Genomic DNA, 25,037 nt, shown 5'->3' on the forward strand with positions numbered 1-25,037 from the left:
GCAGTAGGAGAGGCAACCAGCAGGTGGAGTCTCTCTCTCTCTCTCTCTCTCTCTCTCTCTCTCTATTGGAACAAAAGCGGTGGGGGGAGGGGGGGGTATCCAGAGTGTGTGCTGACGTTCTCAGATGTGTGGCCTTGAGCAAATTAGCATCAGCTGCTCCCTCAGCTGTTAAAGAGAAGCGGTTAGCAGTAGTATCTGCCGTGTAAGACTTCCGCAAAATACTTAAAAGCATCCACTCTGACAAATACTGAGCACTCAATAATTATTAGTTACTTGCATTTTTTACATTTCCCACAGCATCTATCCAGAAACGCAGGTTCAACCACGAGACGGTTCTTTACAAGACTTTGACACTGAGGTAAAGGTCTTACTACACCAGCTGAAGGTCCCACCTCCCTGCTCACCCATTACACGCCCCCCAGCAGCAAGTCCTACTGCACTCTGGGAATGCATTCTCTCACTCTGAGCTTTAGCTCCTTCTGAGTCTTCCCATCTGCACCGCTCCAACAAAGCTGAAATCCTGCCCCGGGGAGGGTTTGGTCCGGAGCCGCCTCCTTACATTCAGGATAAAGGCACTCTGAGAGCCCTAACAGTAGCCGCCGCCACACAGTGCAGGAGACCCGTACCACAGGGGAATGACACCTATGCCTGCTACCTTTTCCAAAACTGAGATGACTCCTACCAATTCCATGCATGGAGTCTTTCTAGATGCCCCTTCTGAGATTACACTTCAGGCCTAGCAGGACGCACGACTGTTACTACTCTGCTTGGAACACCTGCTTCCCGCACTGGAGTGCTAGGTTGGAGTCTCCACTCTGCTTCCGGTTCCAGTCTCCTGGTAGTGTAGACCCCAGGAGGCAACCAATGATGGCGCAAGTGGTTGAGTCCCTGCCACCCACTTGGGAGACCTGGATAGAGTTCTCAGTTCTTGCTTTCTGTTGGGCCCAGCCCAGGCTGTTGAGAACATTTGGGGAGGGACCTAATGGATGGAGCTCTGTCTCTTTGCCTCTCAAATAAATAAAATGTGATTTATTTATTTTTTTGTAGGCTCTAATAGCATATTTCTTGGACCTATTTTATCCATGGGTATTCACTAGTATTAAGTATATGGGGCTGGCATTGTGTTACCCATATGGGCATCGGTTCAAGTCCCAGCTGCTCCATTTTCCAATCCAGCTCCCTGCCAATGTGCCTGGGAAAGCAAAGGAAGATGGACCAAGTCCTTGGGCCCTTGCCACCCACATGGGAGATCCAGAAGAAGCCCCTGGCTCCTGACTCCTGGCTTTCGCTTGGCCCAGACTGGCCATTGTGGCAATTTGGCGAGTGTCTCTCTCCCTCCCTCTGTAACTCTGCCTTTCAAATAAATAAATCTTTTCAAAAATAACTCAAAAAAGTTTAAACATTCACTAAAATGTCCTAAAACAGCTAATATTTAAATGAACCTTATGATATATCTCATATATGACATATTTGACACATAGCATACTCACTTAACTCTTAATACCCACCTATAAGATGAGTATTGCCTTTATTCCACTTCTACAGATGAGGAAATTGAGGCCCAGATAAGTTTTTTAAGAACTTGCCCTTGCGGCTGGCGCTGTGGTGCAGTGGGTTAAAGCCCTGGCCTGAAGCACCAGCAACCCATATGGACGCCGGTTTGAGTCCCAGCTGCTCCACTTCCGATCCAGCTCTCTGCTATGGCCTGGGAAAGCAGAAGATGGCCCAAATCCTTGGGCCCCTGCACCAGCGTGGGGAGACCCAGAAGGAAGCTCCTGGCTCCTGGCTTCGGATCAGCGCAACTCCAGCTGTTGCGGCCATTTGGGGAGTGAACCAGCGGATGGAAGTCCTCTCTGTAACTCTCTTTCAAATAAATAAAAGAAAAAAAGAAACAAACAAAAAAAGAACTTGCCCAAAGCCACAGACATCAAGGACACAGGCACCATTTTTCACCCAGTTGACAACCTGTTGTTCTAACCTCTGTCCCACAAAGACTACCCAATTCCCAACTAAGCAGCCCGTTCCCTTGACTCAAGCAAGTGTGCACAAAAGTAATTTAACCCGAAGCACATTTTAACCATTCAACGAACACGGGGTTCACGCCGGGCTGCCACGCCTCCAGAATCGCTTCCGCGGCGAGGCGGGTCCTCACGCAGCGCCCACAGTCTTCCTGAGCCTCACGACGCACCCTAGATGATCTCCAACTCTGCTTTAGCCAACGCTACCCCACCCCCGAACTGCTATGCAAATTAAAGATGCTCGGGTCACCAAGGCATCCTCCCCGTCAGCTGGTCACTGAATAAGGGGGGTTTTTCCTGTCCACCCCTCGGGACAGGACCACCGAGTAGCCCAACCCCGTCCTTAACAGTCCAGCACTAGGTCCGGTGCCGGCTGCAGACCCCCTCCGAGCCCCTGGTCCCGACCCCGCGTTCCAAGCGCGACAGCCCGGCGGGCTGCGTCGCACGCCTCCCCCACGCGCTGGTGACTCAACCGAGGGAAGAGGACCTCTGGGTTCTGGGTTTTTCCGACCTGTCCCCGGCGCCCGCGCCCCGCCCCGCCAGCTCGCGTGCCGGCCCGCCCACCGGCCACGCCCCCGCGCGCCCGAAGTTGCCCCTGTGGTTTGAGGGTGGGGAACGGGACGGCAGGGCTACCCGGGGTGTGGCCACGGGACGCCGGAGGTCGGCCCTCCTTCCCGGACCGGGAACCGCGACCCCGCGCGGCGGCGGCGGCGGCCGGGGCGAGCGGGGCGTGCTCCCTGCAGCCCCAAGCAGGAAGCGCCCGCACTGGGCGGCCCCCTGCGCCGCCAGCTGGAACCGGGCGGAGCCCGCGCCGGGGCGCAGGGTGGCTCTGCCAGTCCCCGCGCGCCTGGGCGGCCGCACACGTGTCCAGGCGTCACGTCCGCGCGCGCCCCCGGGGCTTGCGTCAGCGGCCGCTCCAGAAGCTGCTGGGCTGGGTTCTGCGCGCCGCTCGGGGTCGGGGCCCGAAAGCCGCCGGGAGGGAGGAAGGCACCGCGCCGGGTGGGACGCACAGGGCTGTGTGGATCGCCCGGGGCCGCGGAGGGCGTCGGCGCGGCCCAGCCCATCTCCCACCCGCCCACCGCCCGCCTGCCGAGAGCCGACCGTCGCCGTTGCCCGGTCCGGGGGCTGGGCGCCGTGGCGTTGCCCCGGAGCCTGCCGCCCGCGGGGCGCGCACCGCCTTGACCCGGGCGGCCCCGCGGCAGGCAGGCGCCCGCAGTTCCATGGTGGGCTCCGAACGCGATGAGCCGCCCGTCCTCCACCGGCCCCAGCGCTAACAAACCCTGCAGCAAGCAGCCGCCGCCGCAGCCCCAGCACGCTCCGTCCCCGGCTGCGCCCCCGGCCGCCGCCACCATCTCGGCTGCGGGCCCCGGCTCGTCCGCGGTGCCTGCCGCGGCGGCGGTGATCTCGGGCCCCGGCGGCGGCGGCGGCGGCGGTGGCGGTGGCGGCGGGGCCGGCCCGGTGTCCCCGCAGCACCACGAGCTGACCTCGCTCTTCGAGTGCCCGGTCTGCTTTGATTATGTCCTGCCCCCCATCCTGCAGTGCCAGGCCGGGCACCTGGTGTGTAACCAATGCCGCCAGAAGTTGAGCTGCTGCCCGACGTGCAGGGGTGCCCTAACGCCCAGCATCAGGAACCTGGCTATGGAGAAGGTGGCCTCGGCGGTCCTGTTTCCCTGCAAGGTAAGCCCGGGGACCTGTCGGCAGGCCCTGAGAGGTGGGGGGCATCTTTCTTGTTTGAAGGGGTTGGGGGGGGGGCAGTGTCTACCCTACGTCCACTCTTCCCCCGAGCCGGCCTGTCCACTTCGGGAGTCACTCTGGGTTGATTGACATTTGCCCGGACACTGAACCCAGAAGGATTGGCCCTCTCGCTGCTGGTGGGAACACATCCTAGCCTTCCGTGCCCTGTGCCTGCGTCCTCAGCCGACATGTGCTCGGGTGTGCTCGGTACGGCTGGGCCGCCCAAGTAAAACTTGAACTGGGTGGCTCACCGTGGGGACCGGGGAGGGAGGAAATGGGCGAGCTGAAGGCAGCATTTACCAGCACTCTGCTTGGCAGCGCTCGTACAGGATTCCTCATGCGCCCCGCGCCCCCGGTCTGCACACCCCTGACACGTGGGAGCTCCCGGGAGTGTAGCTAAAAAAAGGGCGCCCGAGCCTGTTTTCCTCCTGCAACCAGAAAGCCCTGCAAGCCACGCCTTCCCCTCTGCTGGCCTTCCCCGGGACTGAGGAGTTGTGGCTGCGTTTTTGTACTGAACAGGGTGAAAACGAGGCCGACTGGGAACTTGACAAGGGCTCCTAGGAGCTGTGTTACAGTCTTTGAAGCCCAGCATGTTATTATTAGTTTTTTTTAAGTTACCAAACCACAGACCAGAAAAGTTAAGTCCAGAAAGACCAAGACCCCTCCCTTCCTTTCCCATCAGCGTTGGGTTTGGTGAGGGAAGACTTTTTAAACCATGCTTCTATGCATCCTCACAGCTAAATATAGAGCCCTCCTTGTGTGTGTGGCCGAGGAGTTTTTAATACCCACACATAAATTTTGCTCCAAAAATGACTTCTGCAACCTGGTGTTCTTAATTGATGCTATCACATGCTGTTTAATGCCTGAGCCTAGCCCAACCTTAATGCACTTGAAATGGCTGCATAGTAGTGCATTGTGTGGTCATATTATAACATCTGTTTGTCTACGGCCATTACTTTAGAATCCCCAGGAGCAGTTTCACACACTTACCTGTCTATAATCATTGAACCTAGAGCTAGACCATAAAGTTAGTCTTCTAAACTGAGAAGTGGAAATAATGCTGTTAAAAGTTAACTGTTCTGCCTCTTTGGCCATTTAGGCTGCCTTGCATATCTCTTTGGTGCTATTTTTTTTATAGGGCAAGAACTCACTTTTAAATTAAAAATAATCCACCCGAGAATTCAGACTTGGAACTCACATCAGTAAAATGAGTGATCTAATTTGGTCTCCTGTCCTGCAACAAATCAGGATTAAAATAGCATATTCAAATAAGGGTTTGAATCAGGGTTTGGACGATGGGTTTCTTGCAAGCTTAATAAGTTACTTTGCTTTCAGTCCTTCATATAATGCACACTACCTCCCTCAGCCCTTCATTTCTCATAAAATTTAAATAAAATACTTTCATAGCTTTCTTAGGGGAGTGAAGAGTGTGGCAGCCTAGTGATTAAAGAAGATTGGGTGATAGTTGACATAGAGTGGGTATCTTATGTTTGAGGTGTGTGTGTGTCTGTGTTATGGGGGTAGGAGTATGCCCCATGGGATTTCTGGGGAGCCACTGTCTCATACTTTCACTTTTCTGCAGGGGTGAGGTATCTTTTCTCTGCCAAGAGTGTTGGATATTTATAACATCATTCACGGGCCACACAAAATTATCAGCCTAAAAATCAGACTATTATAGTTTTATTGAATTTTTGAGTCCCACCTGGTTTTGCCTTGGTGGGGCCAGACTGAGTGATTTCAAGGGCCTTATAGGGCCCATGGGCAGGCCATTCCCCATCCCTGGTCTAAACCTTCAGCGGCTAACAGAATTGGCTTTGACAGATTTTTATTTCACACGTGAACATTTGATATGTCAGTGTTCAAAATTTAATTTTAAAACACAACCATGGGAGAATTATGTTGGTCCCAAGAGAAAAAGAAGAAAACCGTGGTAACATGATGCATGGAGCGTGGAGGTGCAGTTTCTGGATCTAGAACTGTGGTTCCTGTTGAAGCATATGCTCTTTCCTAATGTGTAGCAGGCGAGTGAAGTCGTTCTTCAAGAGTGGTTCTCTTGGGAATCAGGAATAGTAAGCCTTTTTTTATAAATCATTGATTTTCCAAGTCTCTATAAGAATGCAGTTTGGCAAAGCCATCACTTGGCAAGCTGAAATTAAAAAGGGTCAGCCATTCTCCTACAGACCAGAAACCAGGCTTCAAACATTATCGTGGGGTCACTGTGTGTGTGTGTGTGTGTGTGTGAGAGAGAGAGAGATTTATAAAGTTGAAGTGTGCATGCTTCATCTTTGGTTGACCAGTAATCCAAGCTATTGGTAGGGCAACTCGGCCTGGCAGTATAGATAAACTAAACTTGGATATATACAGAGGCCCAGCAGGCAATCAAGATATATTTGTGTAAGAGAATCAGATGTGAGAGAATGAGACGTGATGGGGAACAGTAAGGCCTATGTTACGCTTATGTCTTGTAATTTTATTTAGTTACTATTTATTTGAAAGGCAGAGAGAGATGGAGACAGAGAGGTCTTCCATCTGTTTGTTCACTCCCCAAATACCCACAACAGTTGGGGCTGGATCAGGCTGAAGCCAAGAGTCAGGAACCCGATATGGATTTTTCACATGAGTGGCAGGGACCCAAGTCCCTAAGCCATTACTGCTGCCTAATAGGGCAGGAAGCTAAATTGGAAACAGAGTCAGAACTTGAACCCAGGCACTCAGATATGGGACAAGGGCATCCCAAGCAGTGTGTTAACCATAGCACCAAACACCTGACCCACTGTGTCAAACTTAAAACCAGGGAAATCTGTGTAGCTAGCTAGCCCGTTGGCTCGCAGTTTGAGGTTCCTGGAAATTATAGGAACTGCCATGTCACTGTCCCTACCAGTTCTCAGAATCTCTCTCTTGAGCTGGCTCACGCCAGCAAGCCAATGTTGGGTAAAGTTCCAGGGCCCAGGTCTCCAGAGCTGCTGGGCACTGCTCCTGCTTGCCTGAGAGCCCTGTGGGCATCGTGATTTCATCATCTGTAAAAGAAGGGTCAAACTTCTGGACTTCGAAGGACCTGTCGTGTCCAGTGTCCCATGCAAAAAAAAGTGGTGTTGTGGGACATTACTGGGTGCCGCCGTCGCTAACTACTTTATGCCGACCAGGTTTTATTAGTTTGCGCTTTTGTCACTAAACAGAACCACACCTGTAGAATGGTTCAGTGTCAGTTGACTTGTCTAGCCACACAACTAGGAAGCAGGCCAGTCTGTGAACCTGCATCCCGGACCTGGACATCCTTTGTATTATTCCTTATGACATAGCGAATTTTTTTTATTTGACAGGTAGAGTTATAGACAGTGAGAGAGAGACAGAGAGAAAGGTCTTCCTTCCGTTGGTTCACTCCCCTAATGGCCGCTACGGCCAGCACTGCGCCAATCCGAAGCCAGGAGCCGGGTGCTTCCTCTCAGTCTCCCATGTGGGTGCAGGACCCAAGCACTTGGGCCATCCTCCACTGCCCTCCTGGGCCACAGCAGAGAGCTGGACTGGAAGAGGAGCAACCGGGACTAGTACCCAGCACCCCAACTGGGACTAGAACCCAGAGTACCAGCACCACAGGCGGAGGATTAGTCAAGTAAGCCACGGCGCCGGCCCCAACATAGCGAATTTTGAATCTGAGTTTATACAAAAAGGCCCCACGTCATAACTCAAGACTGACACCAGTAATAAAACCATCTGCCTGGGTGAGTTCACCAGATGGGCCTCTGGTGGAACCATCCCAATAGGACAGCCTATATGTTAACTATGAAATTCACTGACAAGAATTTTGTAGGGCATGTGGAATAGGCAGGTGGTGGTGGAGCGGTCACAGACCTAATAGTTTCATCCCAGTCTGAACTGGTCATGCTTCAGCCGACCTGTCCAACAGTGGATGTTTTGCCAATAGCCACCTTACACAGGTATAGGGCCACTATTGAAGGCCAGAGTGCTGCCAGCACCTTTGACACAGGGTACCTGTGTATTATAAGCTCAGGTCTCCTTTTGTAAGAAGCATGGCTGTCTTCCACCTGGGGTAGTTTTAGTCTATCCTATGACTTATCTCACACCTGGGAACTTTTTGACATCCTGTACCTCTGTCTCGGGCTCCCCCCTCCCACCTTGGTGGAGTGTAGGCGTAGGGGAAAGTGAAGGTTGACACATATTTCAGTACAGTATATTTTACCACTCAACAGAATATTCTGATGCTAGCCAACTGTTTCTCTCCACATCTGTGGGAAGTGCTAAACCACTCTAGCCTATCTACTCTGATACAATTTTCTTTCTACTTTCTTTGTCTTCTCTGAAAGTTTCTAGTACATCTAGAATATCTCCAAATAATCATTGCATTGGAAAGCCTTAGCCAGCCAAATCTTCCCTGTGATTAGACTGTGATCATGTTGCTTTGTTTTTCCTCCCAAAAACCAAGTCAGGTCAGACAGCACAGTGAAGAGTTTAAAAAACCCTCTGGCTGGCTTCCTCTAGTCCAGTGAGACCAACTATAAAAATACCAGCAGGGGCTAGTACCAAGGTGGGGGGGGGGGGCATCTGACAAAGGGCCTCAGGGCAATGGAGACCATGGGTAGAGATCAGGTACCACCTCCGAAGAGGGCAGCCCTGGCTCAGCCACAGCAGATTGATAGGAGTGGGGGGCGCATGTGGCCATGCCGGACCTTCAAAGTTTTTCAAGAAATCCAGGAATCTGGATCTTTTTGTGTTAAACATCTCAATTTTTTCCCCTTCACGCCAGCCTAATTCAAGTTCACAGCCAGCACTTACAGGCCAACCAGACATATGGGCCAAGTTCCAGCTGCCAGAACAGAGCCTCTGATCTGGTTCTCATTGAACTCCTATCTGAACTTTGCGGCCACGATAGGGCCCAACCATAGGTGATTTTCGTAGCTTTTCTTTTCATCTTTCTTTTGCCAAGAGAATATTTATTCTAACCATCAGGAGACCTGAACTGTCATCCTGGTGATTAGAGGTTTAACTTGGTACCAGTCAGTCTCTTTTTTAGGCCCAGAGGGTTGGACTCAATGATTATACCAACATTCTTTCTTACTCTAAGATTTTACAATCTAGCAGGTGGTCCCAGGGAAAAAAATTCTAGCCAAGAGACAGAAAAACTGGGTTCTGGTGCTGGCTTTGCGTCCAGTCCTGTACTTCTGTGAGCCTGGTTGTCCATCCATTAAAGAGAATGGAGCCACATGGCTGGTGGTGTGTGAGATTAGGCTCTGAGTGCTGTGGAGGGTTCTGCTTTCCGACATCAGACAGAAGATGAGTAGTATGGGTGGCTGGATGGTGATGGGTGGTCACCTAGAAGGCTGAAGACTAGCCAGTCAGCAGAAACAGTGTCTGGGATCTCTTCACAGCCCCAAAACAACATTTCCTTTGGAAATTGTCCCTGCACTCCTCTCTGCTTCATGCGACTGACCAGGCTGGTCCATAGAAGCAAAGAATGAGCTGGCAAGGACAAGAGGCTCAAGACTTTAAAGAAAACTGACAGTACAGCTTTTCATTATGGAATTAAGAACAGAAGCGCTGGAATGTGTTATACAGCAGTACTGAGGTTTAATGCTGATTCTACACACAGCGGGGCACAGGTCATCATGACCTGGAGCTGGCATACATCAGGTTTGTTGAAGTGGATCCTTCCTACAACCAGAATGGAGGCTCACTAATGGTGCAGCAGGTCTGGCCTATAAAATACCAGCCTGAGATTGGATTGCTTCCTCCCATTCTGTGTTTTGAAGTCCCATAGAAAGTGGGACAAAGAAAGACCTCACTGTAAAAGATCTTAAGAGCAAGACTTCCTTGTGCACCTGGCAAGGTTTGTGAGACAGGGCATTTCTTATTCAGAGGCAATAGGGGTTCATAGTAGGTATGCTTTTCCTGAACCAGCTGCTGTGGGTTGCTGGTGAGTTGCACAGCTATGGTCCTGCCTGGAATATTTGCATGTAGCTCTGCTCTGGATACCTCTGAAAGGAAAAAAGGAAGTTTTCCTAACTGTACCTTGAAGTTGTAGGGTATGCTGGCTAAAGCTTAGGAGAGACAGAAGCTCACCTTCACCCAGATGCCCATCTTTCTCCACTAGTTTCCTGAAAATTAGAAACCTGTTTTCTTCATTTCCAGTTGGGTAAAGATGTTATGTGATGATTTTTAGACCACAGAGTCTGTTTGGGGCACATACCCCTGTGTTAAGTGAGTGGGCCTGTGCGCTCTCATCAACCTCTGAATTCATAAAGATAGGTCTTTGGGCTCCCTCCTACTCTGGTAGATTCAAGGACAGGCCCTGGCCATGCCGTTGGTCCAGATATCTACTCTGTCCCCACTGTGCATAGCTGGTGACCCCTGCAAACCCACCCAAGTCACCATGGTTTGTTGGCAACATGGAATGATGGTAGGGTTAGCATCAGCAGTGCCCTGGCACTAAATATATGTGCACAGTTAGAAGCAGACCGAGAACACATAGCCAAGGTCTAAGGTTAAGTCCAGGCATAAACTTGATATGCAGACGGGGCCAGCACCATTGCGCAGTAGGTTAATCCTCCGCCTGTGGTGCCAGTATCCTATATGGGTGCTGGTTCTAGTCCTGGCCGCTCCTCTTCTGATCGAGCTCTCTGCTGTGGCCTGGGAAGGCAGTGGAAGATGGTCCAAGTGCTTGGGCCCCTGCACCCGCATGGGAGACCTGGAAGAAGCCCCTGGCTCCTGGCTTCAGACAGACGCAGCTCCAGCCTTTGTGGCCATTTGGGGAGTGAACCAATGGAATGAAGACCTTTCTCTCTGTCTCTCCCTCTCACTGTCTGTAACTCTGCCTCTCAAATAAAAAATAAAATCTTAAAAAAAAAAAAAAAGAAATACAGAAAAAGGAATCCTGCTTTTTTTCCTCCCACAGAATTTCATGGAGTTGTGTAAGATGGCCCTGACTCTGGCTTTTCAGTGATGAGACTTTTTGCCCCCATTTCTTTAATGCTTTTAAAAGGGAAAACTTGGGTAGGTTAAGCAATATTACAAAATACATGCATTTTAAAGCTTGTTCATTTTTAAATATAGAACATATAAAAGGTGCTAAAAACATTAGAAGTCTCTATAAACACCTTCCCCAGGGGGAAAAAAAAAAACAACTATAACATTTTACATATAATCCTTGCAAACTCATCTCTACATCATTGGAGTTTTTCACTTGGAAAAAGAAAGAAAAGCAAAGCAGGTGCAGCGCAAATCCTGTTGTACACATTGCATCATGACCTGGTTTTCCCCCACCTAGCACATTGTGTCTGCTTTTCTACACTGATCCATGTTCCTTTGAAAGTCCTGTTTAACCTCTGCATAGTATTGTAGTTCCCTATCAGTATATCAGTACTAGTTATTTAATCTAGTTTCTGTTTATGGCCTTTTAAATTGCTTTTTTTATTTTTTAAATTTCTGTTTTTTCATCTGAAAGGCAGAGAGAAAGAGAGATTTTCCATTACTGGTTCACTCCCTGAATTCCCACAACAGAAGGGCTGGGCCAAGCTGAAGTCAGCAGGCACCGCGTAGAACTCAATCCAGGTCTCCCACAGGGGTGGCAGGGACCCAAATATTTCAGCCATGCTCTGCTGCCATCCCTGGTGCACATTGGCAGGAAGCCAGATCGGAAGTGGAGGAGCCAAGACTCAAACCAGGCACTCCGACAGGGACGCAGGCATCCCTAGCAGCTGCAGCAGACACCCACCTCAGGTGTTTTGTCTCCTGACTGCGGTTTAAAAAGGAAAAAAGAACTGTTGTAATTGAATCTATGTGCATAAGAAAATAAGTACTTCCCAATATTTCTAGAAGTTGGATGATAGAACCAGAGGATATATATAGACAGAAATCTAAGCTTCAGCTAGTGCAGGCCAATTGCTTTCATTCCTGGAATCATTTACAGCTGAGTACCCATTTCTTCCCAGCATCACCAACACTGAGTGTTACCCTTTCCGCTTTCCTCATGGCTGCTGCCTGCCTTTTCTCTCTAATGGAACCTCAGGCCAGAACTGGCCACTGCCGCCACTAACTTGTAAGCATACCCACTGTTGCCTGGAGTCTCCTGCAGCCCCAGGCCGAGTCCTTCCCAAACCAGTCGCCTCCACTCGCAGCCTTCTGTGTCTGCTGGGACACAGGTAAGCACAGTGTTAGGCCATCACAAAACACACCAAACACCGGAGTAAGGGAAAGGGTTTATTGGGGAAAACCAGCAGGCTGGAGGGAAGGGGCGAAGAGGGGAAAAAAGAGAGAGAAGGAGAGTGTAACAGAGAGGAGAGAGAGAGCGAGCGAGCAGGAGAGAGAGAGGAGAGAAGAGAGCGAGAGAGTGAGCAGGAGAGAAGAGAGTGAGAGAGTGAGCAGGAGAGAAGAGAAGAGAGCAGAGGAGGAGGCTAGAGAGAGAGCCCCGTGTTCAGGAGCAGGTCCTCTTAAAACTTTGCCGGAGGGCGGTCAGGGAAGCGTGAGCAGCGAATCCCATTAGGAAGGGGGTGGAGCTTGACGCCAGTGGTTGGGCCACGTGGCCCCCTGGCTTCCAGCAATGGTGGCGTGGGGCTAGGGCCTAGGATGTAAATCAGGGTGTAGATCGTGCCATAGATAAAACTGCGCCATTTTCCTAACACTCGGGGCATGCGCGGTCCGTGAGAGAGGAAGGGATGCAAGCTCTTGAGGAGGTTATGTGGGGAGGCCAGCGGCGCCATTTGCAGAGGACGCTGTTCGCCTGCTGGCTCTGCAAAGGGGGTGGGATGCGGTTAGCGTGCCTCCTGAGGGATCTGCCCGACATCAGGCAGTTTGCAAGTTCAGGGGGCAGCAACTGCAGCCTGGGCCTTGTTATTACCCCTGCTGTGTCTTTTCCACTACAGCCTCCGGCCCTTCCTGCGGACACCCCTCCCCGCTCCCGCTCCCCCGTGTGGCAAGGCAGGACCCTCTTAATCGGGGTGGCCAGGTAAAATACAAGAAGCACAGTTACATCTGAGCTGCAGATAAGTTCTTGGAGGAAGGGGAGTCTAAGCAAGGCATGGAGTCTTAGTTGCGAATCTGTGAATTCGGCCGCTTTGGTTGAGAAAGACAGACTGCTGAGGGCCAGAAGGCTGTTTGGAGAGCTGTCCCGGAGTAACAGTGACTGCTGGGCGGGGAACGGTCCTACAAGAGGCTGCAGCTCCCGCCCGCTCTCCGTCCCAGTGCTTGTGTTGCCCTGGATCTGCCCTCTCAAGGGATCTCGCCAAACTGGTGCTCGCAGACAGCGTGCAGTTGCCTGCCAACTCTGGCTGCGGGCAGATGAGAAACATAACGTGGTCAAAAGTGGACTTCTGTGTGGAGTTGCTAAGAGGGAAAGTAAACCCTAGCCAGCCCAGGGAGTCTGTAAGACCAGAGCCACCTGCCCCTCGGGGCAGGACGGTCTCAGATTTCTGACACAGGAGTCTTCCACAGAGACCACCACTGAGGAAGAAAGCTATGTGCAATGGGCGCACTGTCACCTTCCTCGCAGGCAAAGTGGGTGAATGTTTGAGCCCAAGATTTTAACTAGAACCACCTTCCCAGCAGAGGGTGTGCAAAGTGTTTTCTAGTGTAACCACTGCTTGGTGACAGTGTTGGCCAGCTCTGGGGCACAGTCAGCTTGTCTTGTGTTACTACTGTCTATGCATTCACAGTTGTCTCGGGGCCCTGCCTTGTACGGGAGGTGAGGTATTCACCATTTAGGTGAAAATACACTAAGCTTCTTCTTAGCCGAAGGGTGCTAGACAGGTGCAAGTAAGAGTGAGTGTTAGCATCATTGTACTCCCATGGCCAATTCTGGATGTGCTTGTGTCTCTTACACTGTTAACAATAGTCATGAGGTGAGTCGCAGGCAGAGGTGACTGGGAGGCTCAAGGGCACACAGGACACCATGTCCTTGAGTTCTAATCAAGTGGTTACAAACATTTCAAGCCAGCAAAAGGACAACACCCGGCTGGTTCCTGATCTGCATAAGATTTCAGAAGAAAGAACACTCTCACCAGATTCACAGTGCCTAAACAAAACAAAATAACATTTTTCTTAGATGATTTCAAGGTCTGTTGCATTTTTTTTTTTTTTTACTGCGAAGTTCCACAGTAAGACTGCTCATAATAAATTAACCTGGTAGAGAACATTCAGTCCTCTGTAGATAGAACTAACATGTATTCATTTATCAGCAAATATTGTGAGGGCAAGAAGCAATGAATCAGCGAATCAATAAACAAAATTAATAAACTCATAAATAAACTGGGAAGCAACCTGTGATTGTTCAGTAGTGTCTCGGGCATAGGTGGAGATTTTTAATCATGAAAGAACAACCATAAATCGCTAAAAGTCCTTTGAAAGAGCGGTAAGATTATGTGTGACTTCTGTCTGAAATGTAAGTTTACCTATACTAGGTTTAGCTGCAACTTCCGTTGAACATGTCTCAAGAATACTGAGAAGATAGAAACTCCAACCCTTAGCCTGCTAAGTATGTGCCGGTCATTCATACAGTAGACTGTCAGGGACTCAGCCTTCCACTTGAACTCATAGAACTCGGCTTCCCTTTCTGTGTTCACCTCCCTAGTGCTAGAAGAAAGGGAAAAAAAAAAACCTGTGTAAGAGAAAGGGGGCTTGGGTAAATCTCACTCCCAGAGCTCATCTTTCCCTTGGAGTCTGGGATCAATAGGCATTGACCTTGGACCACTGTGGGTGGTCGATAATGAGCCTGCGGTGGCCAGACTTTGTCAGAAGGATCAGAGGACATTGCAGAACGCTGTGTCTTCTCTGGGGGCCAAAGAAGTGCTGGTTCTTCTAACAATCCATGTCTTCATTGCAAGCTTGTACCAAGTCACTAAAAGTTTCAAAGGGCCTAGAGTCAAAGAAGCACCATGAAACTTGAGTTGCTTTGACCTGTAGAGATATAAGACTATTTTTTCTTAGAAAAACACTTGATGCAACTTAATTCAGTCAGCTACCTCTGCATGAGAAATTTCTATCAAATAAAGGATAAATATACCAACTCAGTCCTGGGATTATTTAATGATTCTTTAATATATTTTTTGTTTTGTTATGCCTTGACTTACACATCAGTTGCAGTAAGACTCCAAAATAAATTCTGAAGAGCCTTTATCAAGATTCCCCACTATTTTCTTCCCCCCCCCTTTGCTTTATCATTTGTGCTCTCTCCTCTCATATTTTAAAACCATGTGAATATAAACTGCAAGCTCTTGCCTTTTTTATTACATACCTCACAGTGTTTCTCCTATAAACAAGGACATTGTCTCATGTAATTACGGTACAGTTATCAAAATCAGGAAACTTGACACGCACTAGATACTATTATCTAATCCACAGACCATGCTCAAATTTCAGCTGTTGCCCCAGTAACGTCCTTCGTAGCAATTTTTGGTTTCCTAGGCCAGGGTCACGGATCTCATTTTGCCATCAACATGCATTTTGTGACCATTACAGCGTCTGTGGACAAAAAGAGGACTCTGTTGAGACAAGGTCATTTCTTGGATTTTGTCCAAAAGGATATGAGCATCACCAACAAAATATGAATTGTGCTTTGTTTTTCTTGAGATGTTCTCATGTGAGGCACTGGCAGATACTTTGCTCGTACAGTTCAGCTGTCTCCTAGGAGGTAAGCCGATCGAGGGAGGGTGGTCCCCCGAGAGGGGTGTGCATCTGGTGCCTCTGAGTGTTGGCGGCCACGGTCCAGTAAATTATCCTTGAATTGCGTGGAATGGGGTTGAATTAAATAGATTAAATGAATTGTTCCAAACCATTCCCTCACACCCTGCCTAAGAAAGGTTATTTTGCTTATATACTCATTGCCTAAACAAATACAATGTGACTGTGTTTATTAGGGAAATAACAGGTGCCCTGTATTTATGCTCTGACGTATCTCATTGTATGTATTTGTACATAAAGGGTTCCTATGTCAAAGAAGGGAAACACTTTACCCCAATTCCAACATAAATACAACCTTCGAATCCTGTATGTAGGATAAGAATGGGAACTGCCTGCCGCTCTCTGCAGAGACATAAAAACGAGGCACCAGGTCACACATTGCCTTTCGGGGCAGAACGTGTTTGCACACGACTTTTGAGCAACGTGAAGTTTCTCAAGACAAGTCAGAAATACGATTTCAACATTTCTCCGTTTCATGTCCTGCTGAGCCGTTTTCCCCCTCCTCGAATCCTTCTTTAGCTTTGAGCTTCTGTGTGTGTGTTTTCCTTGGAGAGGTTGACTTAAAACTAAGCGGGATGAGCAGATCCTCTCCCTAGGGAGCAATCTCGTTTATAGCTGTGAGCAGGTCCCAGAACACACTGGAGGGCTGCTCTCTGCGGAGCCAGCAGGAGCCGTCTCGGTAACAACGGGCTACAGCTAAGAGCCTGGCGCCACCAGGAAAGCCCTCCTCGGCCCAAACACACAACTCCTCTGACCCCTTCTTCCCATGTGGTGGGGCGAGCCCTCGCCAGAGGATGAAAAGCGAAACCTCGGGACCTTCTTGCCAGGTGCCACAGAAAGTGGGGAGGGCCCGGCAGCCCGATCCTGCGGGGAGAGGTGTGGCTGCCACCTTATTCCTTAAGGAGTGGCACCTCAAGGGCTGGTGTGCTCCTTGCCAACCAAGGAAGAAGCCACTGTTGGAGCCTCCTTCAAAGGCCGGGTGTCTGTGGGCTGGGGCTTGGTGTGGGGGTAGCCAGTGGGAATCACTGCTGTTCCTTTTTCTCAAAACGTGGGTTCTTTGGTTTCTGAGGGACATGGGGCTGGGCTCCAGGTGTGTTAGGCAGTAAGATGGGTGGAACTGGCTTTCTGGTCTACCTCCTGGTCTGCAGTGGATCCAGTACTGGTGTGTGTCGGGGCTGGCGCTCCCCAGGGGCCCTGCTGGTGCCTGTTGGGCTGGGCAGGGACCAGCTGCACCTGGTCGCTGGCATGAGCCCCTCCTGCAGCTGGCAATGTGGCTGCCTGGAAGCCAGGCTCTGTCAGTCATGGGAAGCAGCATCTGCGGTCCTCGCTGGGGCCGTTTGGTCCCCTAAGAGACATTTGGCCTTGGCTGGAGGCCTTTCTGGTTGTCACAGCTGAGGGTCAAGAGCGGCTGCTACCGCCTTTAATGCATAGAGGCCACAGTTGCTGCCAGACATCCCCCAGTGCACAGCACAGCCCCACAACGGAGTGAGGGGCCCCAGACGGTTAGTAGCCAGGGAGATACACTGACTTGTCGGCCAAGGCGTCTTATCCCCACTGTCTCCTCCACTCACCCTGTACCAGAATGAACTGGAGCAGCTCCAGCTGCAGTCCGCTTTGTCCTTACCCCTTCCTCCTGAGCCGGCCCCTCCTGCTTTTACAGCTGTATCACTGATGTACAGTTTTCCACTTCGTAGCCGGAGCTACGTCCCAAGATTTCCCCAGCAGATGCCTGAAACTGGGTAGTTCCAAACCCTACATGTGCGTGTTTCCTCTGCTGAGCACATCTAGGATAAAGTTTGCTTTGTAAAGTATGCACGGTGACCGATGAGCAGGAGTAGAATAGAACTGTCACAACGTGCTGAAGGAAAAGCTATGTGAATGTAGTCTGTTTCTTACAAAATACACTGTCACCCTTGTGTTCATGTCAGCCGATACAGTGCCCACAGCCTGAGTTGAAGGGAGCTGGATGGTGCAGGCACTGGGGTGTGGCGTTCGCTGCTATGGGCCCTCTGTGGTACATCAGAAGGAGGCTCCTGGGCCGTCACTGTGTTAATACGGGGCCAGCAGTGGATATAGCATGGAGACCCCGACCAAGGGGATGACCCACTCAGGGATTTCATCACGGTGCTCAGAAGGGCGTGTAGTTTAAAACTTGTGAATGGTTTGCTTCTGCAACTTTCCATTGAATATTTTGAGACCACTGTTGGCAGCAAGTAACTGAAACCACAGGAATGAAATCGGGGCTAAGGGGGCCTCCACATTTGAGTTGTTTATCGTGGCAGTGCGTGGCCCTTGCAGAGGCTGCAAGGGCAGGAGCCACAGCTGGTGCCCTCTGTGTGCTCTAAGACAGCCCTGGCAAGCCTCAGAAACCTTTGGAGCTTTTCAAGAAGGCACAAATCCAGGGCCAGGGACCAGTGGGATCTGCCCTGGCCACTCGGAGGCACAGAGAGAGTTTTATGCAGGCTTAGAGAATTTGCAGACTGTGTGAAGCCCTCTCTCTGGTCCCTGAATGGGAGCCCCGAACCAAGACTCCTGTAAGCATGCGTGGGGCCCAGGGATGCTGAGGGTATGGGTCAAGTTTAGGTCTTGTCTTTGTGGAGACCATCTCCAACCAGTCATCATGAAAGTGGCATGAGGGTGCAGGAAGACACTCCCATACCCGGGATGCAGAGAGAAGGGAGAGGTTGGCATTAGAGCTCAGCTTGTTCAGAAAAGAGAGTGAGCACCTAAGGCGTTCAGAGCTGTTCGCCTAAGTCACAGCCGCGGCAGCAGGCTCTGTTTTCACAAGGTCATCGTCCACACAGAAGCCAGGCAGCACCCTTTCTGCTGGTGTAATTTGGGCAGGTTCCCTCTTCCCTGTATTTGGCTTGAAGGAAGAGCTGAATGTGGGACTTGTAAGGCAAACCAAATACTTCAGAATATAAATACCACTGCTGGGATGGGAATGGTTCTAAAATGATTGCAAGAAGAGAAACATTTGTTGTCAGCGTTGAGTTGGTGAATGTGGGGCGGTTGGAGGCTCTGGGAAGGGGTACAGTTTGTACGTTCCGGTGTTGCCCTTCGCCCAAGTTCATCTTGTTCCCGGGATCGCTTCTGGGCAGCTGTGGTAAACAACCCGTTCTGAAACGTCTTCAGGTCAGGATCTTGAGAGCCTGTGGCAGTCAGAGAAGCTGTGAGCCCCTGGGCTGGGTCTTGGCTGTGTCTGAAGAGGGCGTGTGTGTTTGTGTGTGTACGTGAGAGAGAGAAAGAAAAAACTCCAGGCAGAAATGCCTCACCCACCCTGACCATCAGCGGTCTCTATATCCCTAGCCACAAACTGGATTTTAAACACAGTTAATAGTAACTTGTTTTTTTCAGGCCTTTTAAAGAAGAAACACGAAGTATAAATACACTGGGGTAAATAAATTTAGTTCCCTCTGATTGCATTTTTTACACCCATGCTTTCAAAATTAGCCCATGGTTCAAAAACATGAGCAAGCCGTTCTCATCGGCAAAGTCAACAACTGTACAATTTCTGTTCAAGATTATAATCTGCTTTCGGGTGGGGAAGGTGAGGGCAGAGCAAGCTGCCATAGTCTCTTTGAGCCATTCTTCCCGAGTAGAATGCAGGCTGGTGCGCCCCTTCCACAGCTGTGACTTGGTATCTGGTGTAGAGAAGGTGCTGAGTACCTCCATGTTGCTAGCAATAAAGTCATCTGTAAAGATCCGAATTTGGGGCCAGGCATTGGGTTCAGGGGATAAAGTGCTGCTTAACCATTGGAGTACCAGGGTTCGAGTCCTAGCTGTGCTCTGGGTTCCAGCTTCCTGCTAATGCACACTCAGAGAGGCAGCAGGTGACAATTCAAGTACTTGAGTCTCTTCCACCTATATGAGATTGGATTGAGTCCCTGGCTCCTGGCTCTGGTCTGGCCTAGCCTAGCTTTTGACATCTGGGGAGTGACCCATCAGATGGGATATCTATATATCTGTCTGTTTTCCTTTTAAATAAAAAAATTATTTAAAAAATGCATTATAATTTGACTTAAAGTTTGTAACGGGGTTCTTGGGAGCAGCTTCTCTGTAATACGGCCTCATTCGGAAGGGGAAACTGAGATGTAACGTGCACCCTACATCCAAGTGGTGCTTGGAATAGACATAGTCTATGGCAAAACTTGACTCAGTAGAAACCTTGTGCTGATACAGAAATGCAGGCCATAACTAACAGGAGTGAAGTCCCAAGGATATTCTGTGCTGGTGTTGGCCTTAAGGAAAGAGCCAGAGTGAATTCTAGTGACACTAGTTCTTTTGTCTCCAGAATCAGAGCAGTATTGCTAACCTTCCAGGGCCAGCAGTTGCATCAGTAGACAGTAGGTGGTGGTCTTGAACTGGCCGTAGCATGTGCTACCACCGCTGTCTGGGAGAAAAAGGGCCTGGTTGATACAAAGTCGCCAGTTATTCCAGGTAGAGGCAGTGATTGTCAGGTGTAATCGGAATGTCCCTGGCCCAGGAGCTCATCTCTGCGCCCTGGATCATCAGCCGGGAAGCCAGAGCAGTGGACTTGAGCAGCCACATAGGAAAGCAGAGCACCATCTAGAGAAAGACAGAGCCTGGAGCTGGCCAGAGTCCCCCACTCCGCAGCGTGTCCCAGTGAGAGTGGCAAAATCCGCCATCAGTGGAGGGATGGAGGTCGATGCAGTTAACAGGGTTAGCCGCAGAAAGAGCTTGTCAGGCAACAGTCAGACCCAAAGACCTGGCTTTTAAAGAGAAAAGGCCCCTGGCTATAAAGGAGAATAGAGGAAATGGAGATTCTTAAAATGCCACTGTCCTCCATGCACTTCTGGACGTGGTTTCAGATCCACTGTAGGCCTCACACATGGCATCTCGGTGACCACGGTGAAGAGCGAGTGACTCACGTAGTGAATGACGCGTCTGCACTGGGCCTGCCTGTGTGTGTGCTTTGTTGGCATGTCAGCACGTCATCTTTGTTTGGATTTATAAAGCTAGTAGTGTCTGTTGTCAAGACCCGATTTAAAGTGATACATGTTTAAATAAGTCCTGTATAGGAGGCTTCCCATTCTTAATTTTTCAGTGTGAATTATTTATATACTGCACATTCTAGAGAATATTCCTGCCTCCAGGATAGATGTTTGCCCTCCTAGGAGGGGGTAGGCATTTGATGTAGCAGTTAAGACACTGCTTGGGATGCTCACAACCCGTATCAGACTGTGTGGGACTGAGTCCCAGCTCCACTCCCAATTTCAGCTTCCTACTAGAGTGGACCCTGGGGGCAGGGGTTGATGCTTGCATCCCAGTCACCCACGTGGGAGACCCAGTTTGAGAACAAGGATCTTGGCTTTGGCCCAGCCCAACTCCTGGAGTTGCCGGCATTTGGAGAGTGAATCAATGAATAGAGGAAATCTGTTTTCTTTTCCTTTGTTTCTTCCTTTCTTTTCTTTTTTTCCTTTCTTTCTCTCCTCCCGCTTGTCTCTCTGCCTTTCAAATAAAATATAATTTTAAAAAGTTTATAAGGGCATTATGACATAAGGCAGCAGGGTAAAGAGAAGCAAACACAGATATGAGGGTTTGGGGGTTTCGTTTTGCTAGCAATTGGATGCAGCATCTTAGAAAAAGGACCTGGCCCCTCCCTTACTTGGTGCCTTCATGTCTCGGTGGAAAAGGGCGGGATCCGAGTACAGAAGCCAGACAGTTCACCTGCTGACCTGCAGCCCAGGAGTAGAAGACTGACATCTAGTTTAACCTGAAAAGGTGACTCAGGTTTCTTAATTCTTTACAAGACAGCAGCACTGTACTCTGGGCAAGTATCTGCTTGTGGGCTGATCTCCATCTGGTACCTAGGAATTAACATTGTCATTCTTGTGAGGGCTGGGAGCAGAACTTGAATTCCTTCCAGTGTGGACTATTGTCCTGGCGGGTGCTATTTATCCACTGGGTAGGGCAACTCAAGAGCAAGGGAGAGGAAAGGTTTTGTCCCTCCCCTAGGAAAGCAGTGTCAGAGGGACAGATTGACCGTGTCAGAAAACTCGTCTAGTTTCCCTTCCTCTTGGGCCTGTGGTGGGAATCCAGCATACGTAGTTGTGAACAGATGTGCACTTGAACTTGAGGAAGTGGTCTTGGGAAAGTTCTGTAGGCTTTGGGAGGAGGGTTAGGCTCTTCTCATTTTGCCTCCACTGGCTGGAATCAAACTCACAAGCACACTACTGAAAGTTCTTGCCTGTGTTTTTTTTATTTGTTTGCTTTTTCAACCCAAGAAGTATGGGCAAAGGCCCTCAAGTCGAAGGCAGGTGACGTTTCCAGCAGTGTATAGGGGTCTCCAGCCTTCCTCTGTCCTGGCCTGGTCACTCCAGTCATCAAGAACAAGGAGCTACAGGGTGGCTTCCCCCTGGCCTGCCTGCCAGCCACCAGCTTGAGCCTGGGGCAGTGGGGGGGACAATAGAGAGAGGTACACTCTCTTCAAAATTGTCTTTGTGCACAAAGAGTCCAGGTAGTAAGCGGGTACTTCCAAAAGTTTGTGGAAAGCTGAATTCAAGAGAAGTTTATTTTGATACAAGAAAGTTTAAAGTCCACATATATGAAGACTCTTCAAAAAGTTCATGAAAAATGCATACTATGAAAAATAGTATGTGCATCTAGTTCAACATTTTTGCACCAAAATATTTTTTTAAATTCTTTTGAAAGGGACACAGAAAGAGAGATGTTCCATTTGCTGGCTCACTCCCTAAATGCCCACAACAGCCGGAATTGGACCAAGCTAAAGCCAGGCTCCAAGAACTCAGTCCAGGTCTCCCACATGGGTGGCAGGGACCCAAGTACCTGGGCCCTCACCGGCTACCACCCAGGGCATGAATCAGCGGAAAGCTGGACTCAGCGCTGGCACGCAGACTTGACCCTGTGCACTCTGATACACGGCCCTGTCATCCCAGGCAGCGTCAGCTGCTGCACTGAACATCTACCCCAAACTTCATTCTATTTCTCCATGAGGTTTTCAGGCATCCTCATGTAATCATTCTTGCCCAACCCACTGTCAAGCACTTAATGTCTTCAAAAAAAATGTCATGGAAAATGAAGGGAAGGTCTGGTTGACTCAAAGTTTTGTTTGAGATGTTTAATAGTAAGAGAACCTAGCTCTCATCTTTTTAACAATGTTGCCATAGGGGTAATGGAAAGCAGCATATTTCTGGTTCAGGAAATGCTCTTGATTTTCTGCATATCAATATTGACGGTAAACAGGAAGTTAGACTTTTAGTCTTAGATATTTTGCTCAGAATAGAGGGATACAGGTCAGTGTTTTGGCCCAGTGTGTTAAGCCACCGCCTGAGCCACTGGCATCCCATGTGTATGCCAGTCAGAGTCCTGGCTGCTCCACTTCCTATCCAGCTCCCTGCTGATGTATCTGGGAAGGCAACAGAGGATGGCCCAAGTGCTTGGGCCTCTACCACCCATGTGGGAGACCTGGATGGAGTTCCTGGCTCCTGGCTTCAGCCTGGCCCAGCCCTGGCGACTGCCAGCATTTGAGGAATGAGCCAACAGATACAGGATCTCCCTCTCTGTCTCTGTCTCTCTCTCTCTCACACTCTGCCTTTCAAATAAATAAATCTTTAATTAAAAAAAAAAATACCGGGATTTTCAAAAAGTTAATGGAAAATGCATACTGTGAAAAAGCTATGCATGGATTTCAAATGTGTTTGCACCAAGATAATCCTACCTGTTAATTCCACTTTCCATTGACTTTGTGCCCTGCCCACCTTCAATGGAAGCCCAGGAAACCTGAGTGGCTACATAGTCACAGGGGCTTCCATGCTGGGAAGTGGGGAGAGGACCCGGGACTCAGTGTTTCTCTTTGTGTCTCTGCAGTATGCCACCACGGGCTGCTCCCTGACCCTGCACCACACGGAGAAGCCAGAACACGAAGACATCTGTGAATACCGTCCCTACTCCTGCCCTTGTCCTGGTGCCTCCTGCAAGTGGCAGGGGTCCCTGGAAGCCGTGATGTCCCATCTCATGCACGCCCACAAGAGCATCACCACGCTTCAGGGAGAAGACATCGTCTTTCTAGCCACAGACATTAACCTGCCAGGGGCTGTCGACTGGGTGATGATGCAGTCCTGTTTCGGCCACCACTTCATGCTGGTGCTGGAGAAACAGGAGAAGTACGAAGGCCACCAGCAGTTTTTCGCCATCGTCCTGCTCATCGGCACCCGCAAGCAAGCTGAGAACTTTGCCTACAGACTGGAGTTGAACGGGAACCGGCGGAGACTGACCTGGGAGGCCACGCCACGCTCCATCCACGACGGCGTGTCCGCGGCCATCATGAACAGCGACTGCCTCGTCTTTGACACAGCCATAGCGCATCTTTTTGCAGATAACGGGAACCTTGGCATCAACGTGACCATCTCCACGTGTTGCCCCTGATTCGCCGGGTGGCTTTCCTAAACCGTTGAGATGACCTGGGCTTCGTGCTCTATGTTTAATAAAGATTTTTACAGATGTTTTAGCCAATATGTCTTCGCAAGTCAGAGCCCGCCATCAGCCGGTGTTTTTTGTTTGTCGACCAGCAGCGTCCCATCCCGACAGAGGTCCTTACAGGGGGATGCAGAGGGCTGGCCTGTTAACAGGAGGCTCCTCTGTGCTGTCAGGTCACTCCGTTGTTAACTTGTGTTTACTTCCTGAACGACACTCGACAGGTGGCTCAGGGCTCCCCAGACCAGGATACGAGGAAGCGGAGGCACCTTCCCGCTGCCTCCCTCCATCTGTCCCTACACATTGACAAAAGCACATTGATTGTCAACAGATTCCTTAATCTGACTTCTACTTTTGAGGGGTAGGAACTGTTTTCATGCATTTTAAACCAAGTCGCTCAAACTGGATGGCTGACCAGAATCATCTGGAACCCTCATCCTAAAAATGGTGATAGGGCGGAGGCCATGAATGGAACCGTCTCGTCACATAGTAAAGTTTGAGGATTAAACTGTAGACACAAGGGTCCAGGTTTTAAAGGTGCTTTAAGGTTGCCCTCTGCTGATACTGTTGGTCTTTCTACTGTTTCACTCTCCAACCGCCCCCTGTCCTCAAAAATAGAGCTATAGATCCACGTGAACACACTCCTGGGGTTGGTCACTCTTGGGTCTGGGGAGGGCTGCCTAGGAAAGGCATGGCCAATGAGAGTTCTCCGTGATTAAGCACAGATGACCTGTCTTCCCAGCAGCCTTCCTTGATGGTAGCTGGTATGAAAGACTAGGTTGGTAGAGTTGGAAAAGCTTTATAAACACACCATATGCTTGCTATTTAAAGGGATGTGTTGTTTTTTTTTTTTTTTTGCCACATTCACTTTAGTTTTGTAATAAATATTTTCCAAAAATGAATGTTGTCCTCCTTTCTCCTAGTTGGATAAGATGTAACTATTGGGCAGCTCCTGTGTGCAAGTGCAACTAAACCTCATCATGCCCTCTAGGATTGGAGCCAGCTCTGTCCCCAAAGGAGGAAGCAGCCATTTGTCAGAGGTCATGGTGTGGGGCAGGGGCAGCACTGGAGCCCAAACTCACATCTCAGAAGTGTGGACAGCAGTGGGCCCTTCTGTGGGACAGTGCCAGGACCCCTGCAGGA

General features: G+C 49.9%; 1 protein-coding gene and 1 pseudogene across 2 annotated transcripts; both read left to right on the top strand.

Moving 5' to 3' along the window:
• Positions 1-2,644: 2,644 nt before the first annotated feature.
• SIAH2 (siah E3 ubiquitin protein ligase 2) lies at positions 2,645-24,796 on the top strand. Its single transcript, XM_008266327.4, has 2 exons — positions 2,645-3,695; positions 23,289-24,796. Exons 1-2 carry the CDS (start codon positions 3,258-3,260, stop codon positions 23,844-23,846), a joined length of 996 nt encoding a protein of 331 aa, XP_008264549.3. The 5' UTR covers positions 2,645-3,257; the 3' UTR covers positions 23,847-24,796.
• On the top strand, positions 3,702-23,281 carry LOC149127114 (methylglutaconyl-CoA hydratase, mitochondrial pseudogene; annotated as a pseudogene). The gene is made up of 2 exons (XR_016232703.1): positions 3,702-11,905; positions 12,626-23,281. The product of XR_016232703.1 is annotated as a methylglutaconyl-CoA hydratase, mitochondrial pseudogene (transcript).
• Positions 24,797-25,037: the final 241 nt, after the last annotated feature.

Source organism: Oryctolagus cuniculus, chromosome 4, assembly GCF_051225735.1.
Source record: "Oryctolagus cuniculus isolate XC-2025 breed Fujian yellow rabbit chromosome 4, ASM5122573v1, whole genome shotgun sequence".
NCBI lineage: Eukaryota > Metazoa > Chordata > Mammalia > Lagomorpha > Leporidae > Oryctolagus > Oryctolagus cuniculus.

Bases quoted from the DNA above. Each gene is read 5' to 3' on its own strand.
- SIAH2 (XM_008266327.4), top strand. From the start codon at position 3,258: ATGAGCCGCCCGTCCTCCACCGGCCCCAGCGCTAACAAACCCTGCAGC. The intron at 3,696-23,288 runs GTAAGCCCGGGG...GTGTCTCTGCAG, and splicing joins CGGTCCTGTTTCCCTGCAAG to TATGCCACCACGGGCTGCTC.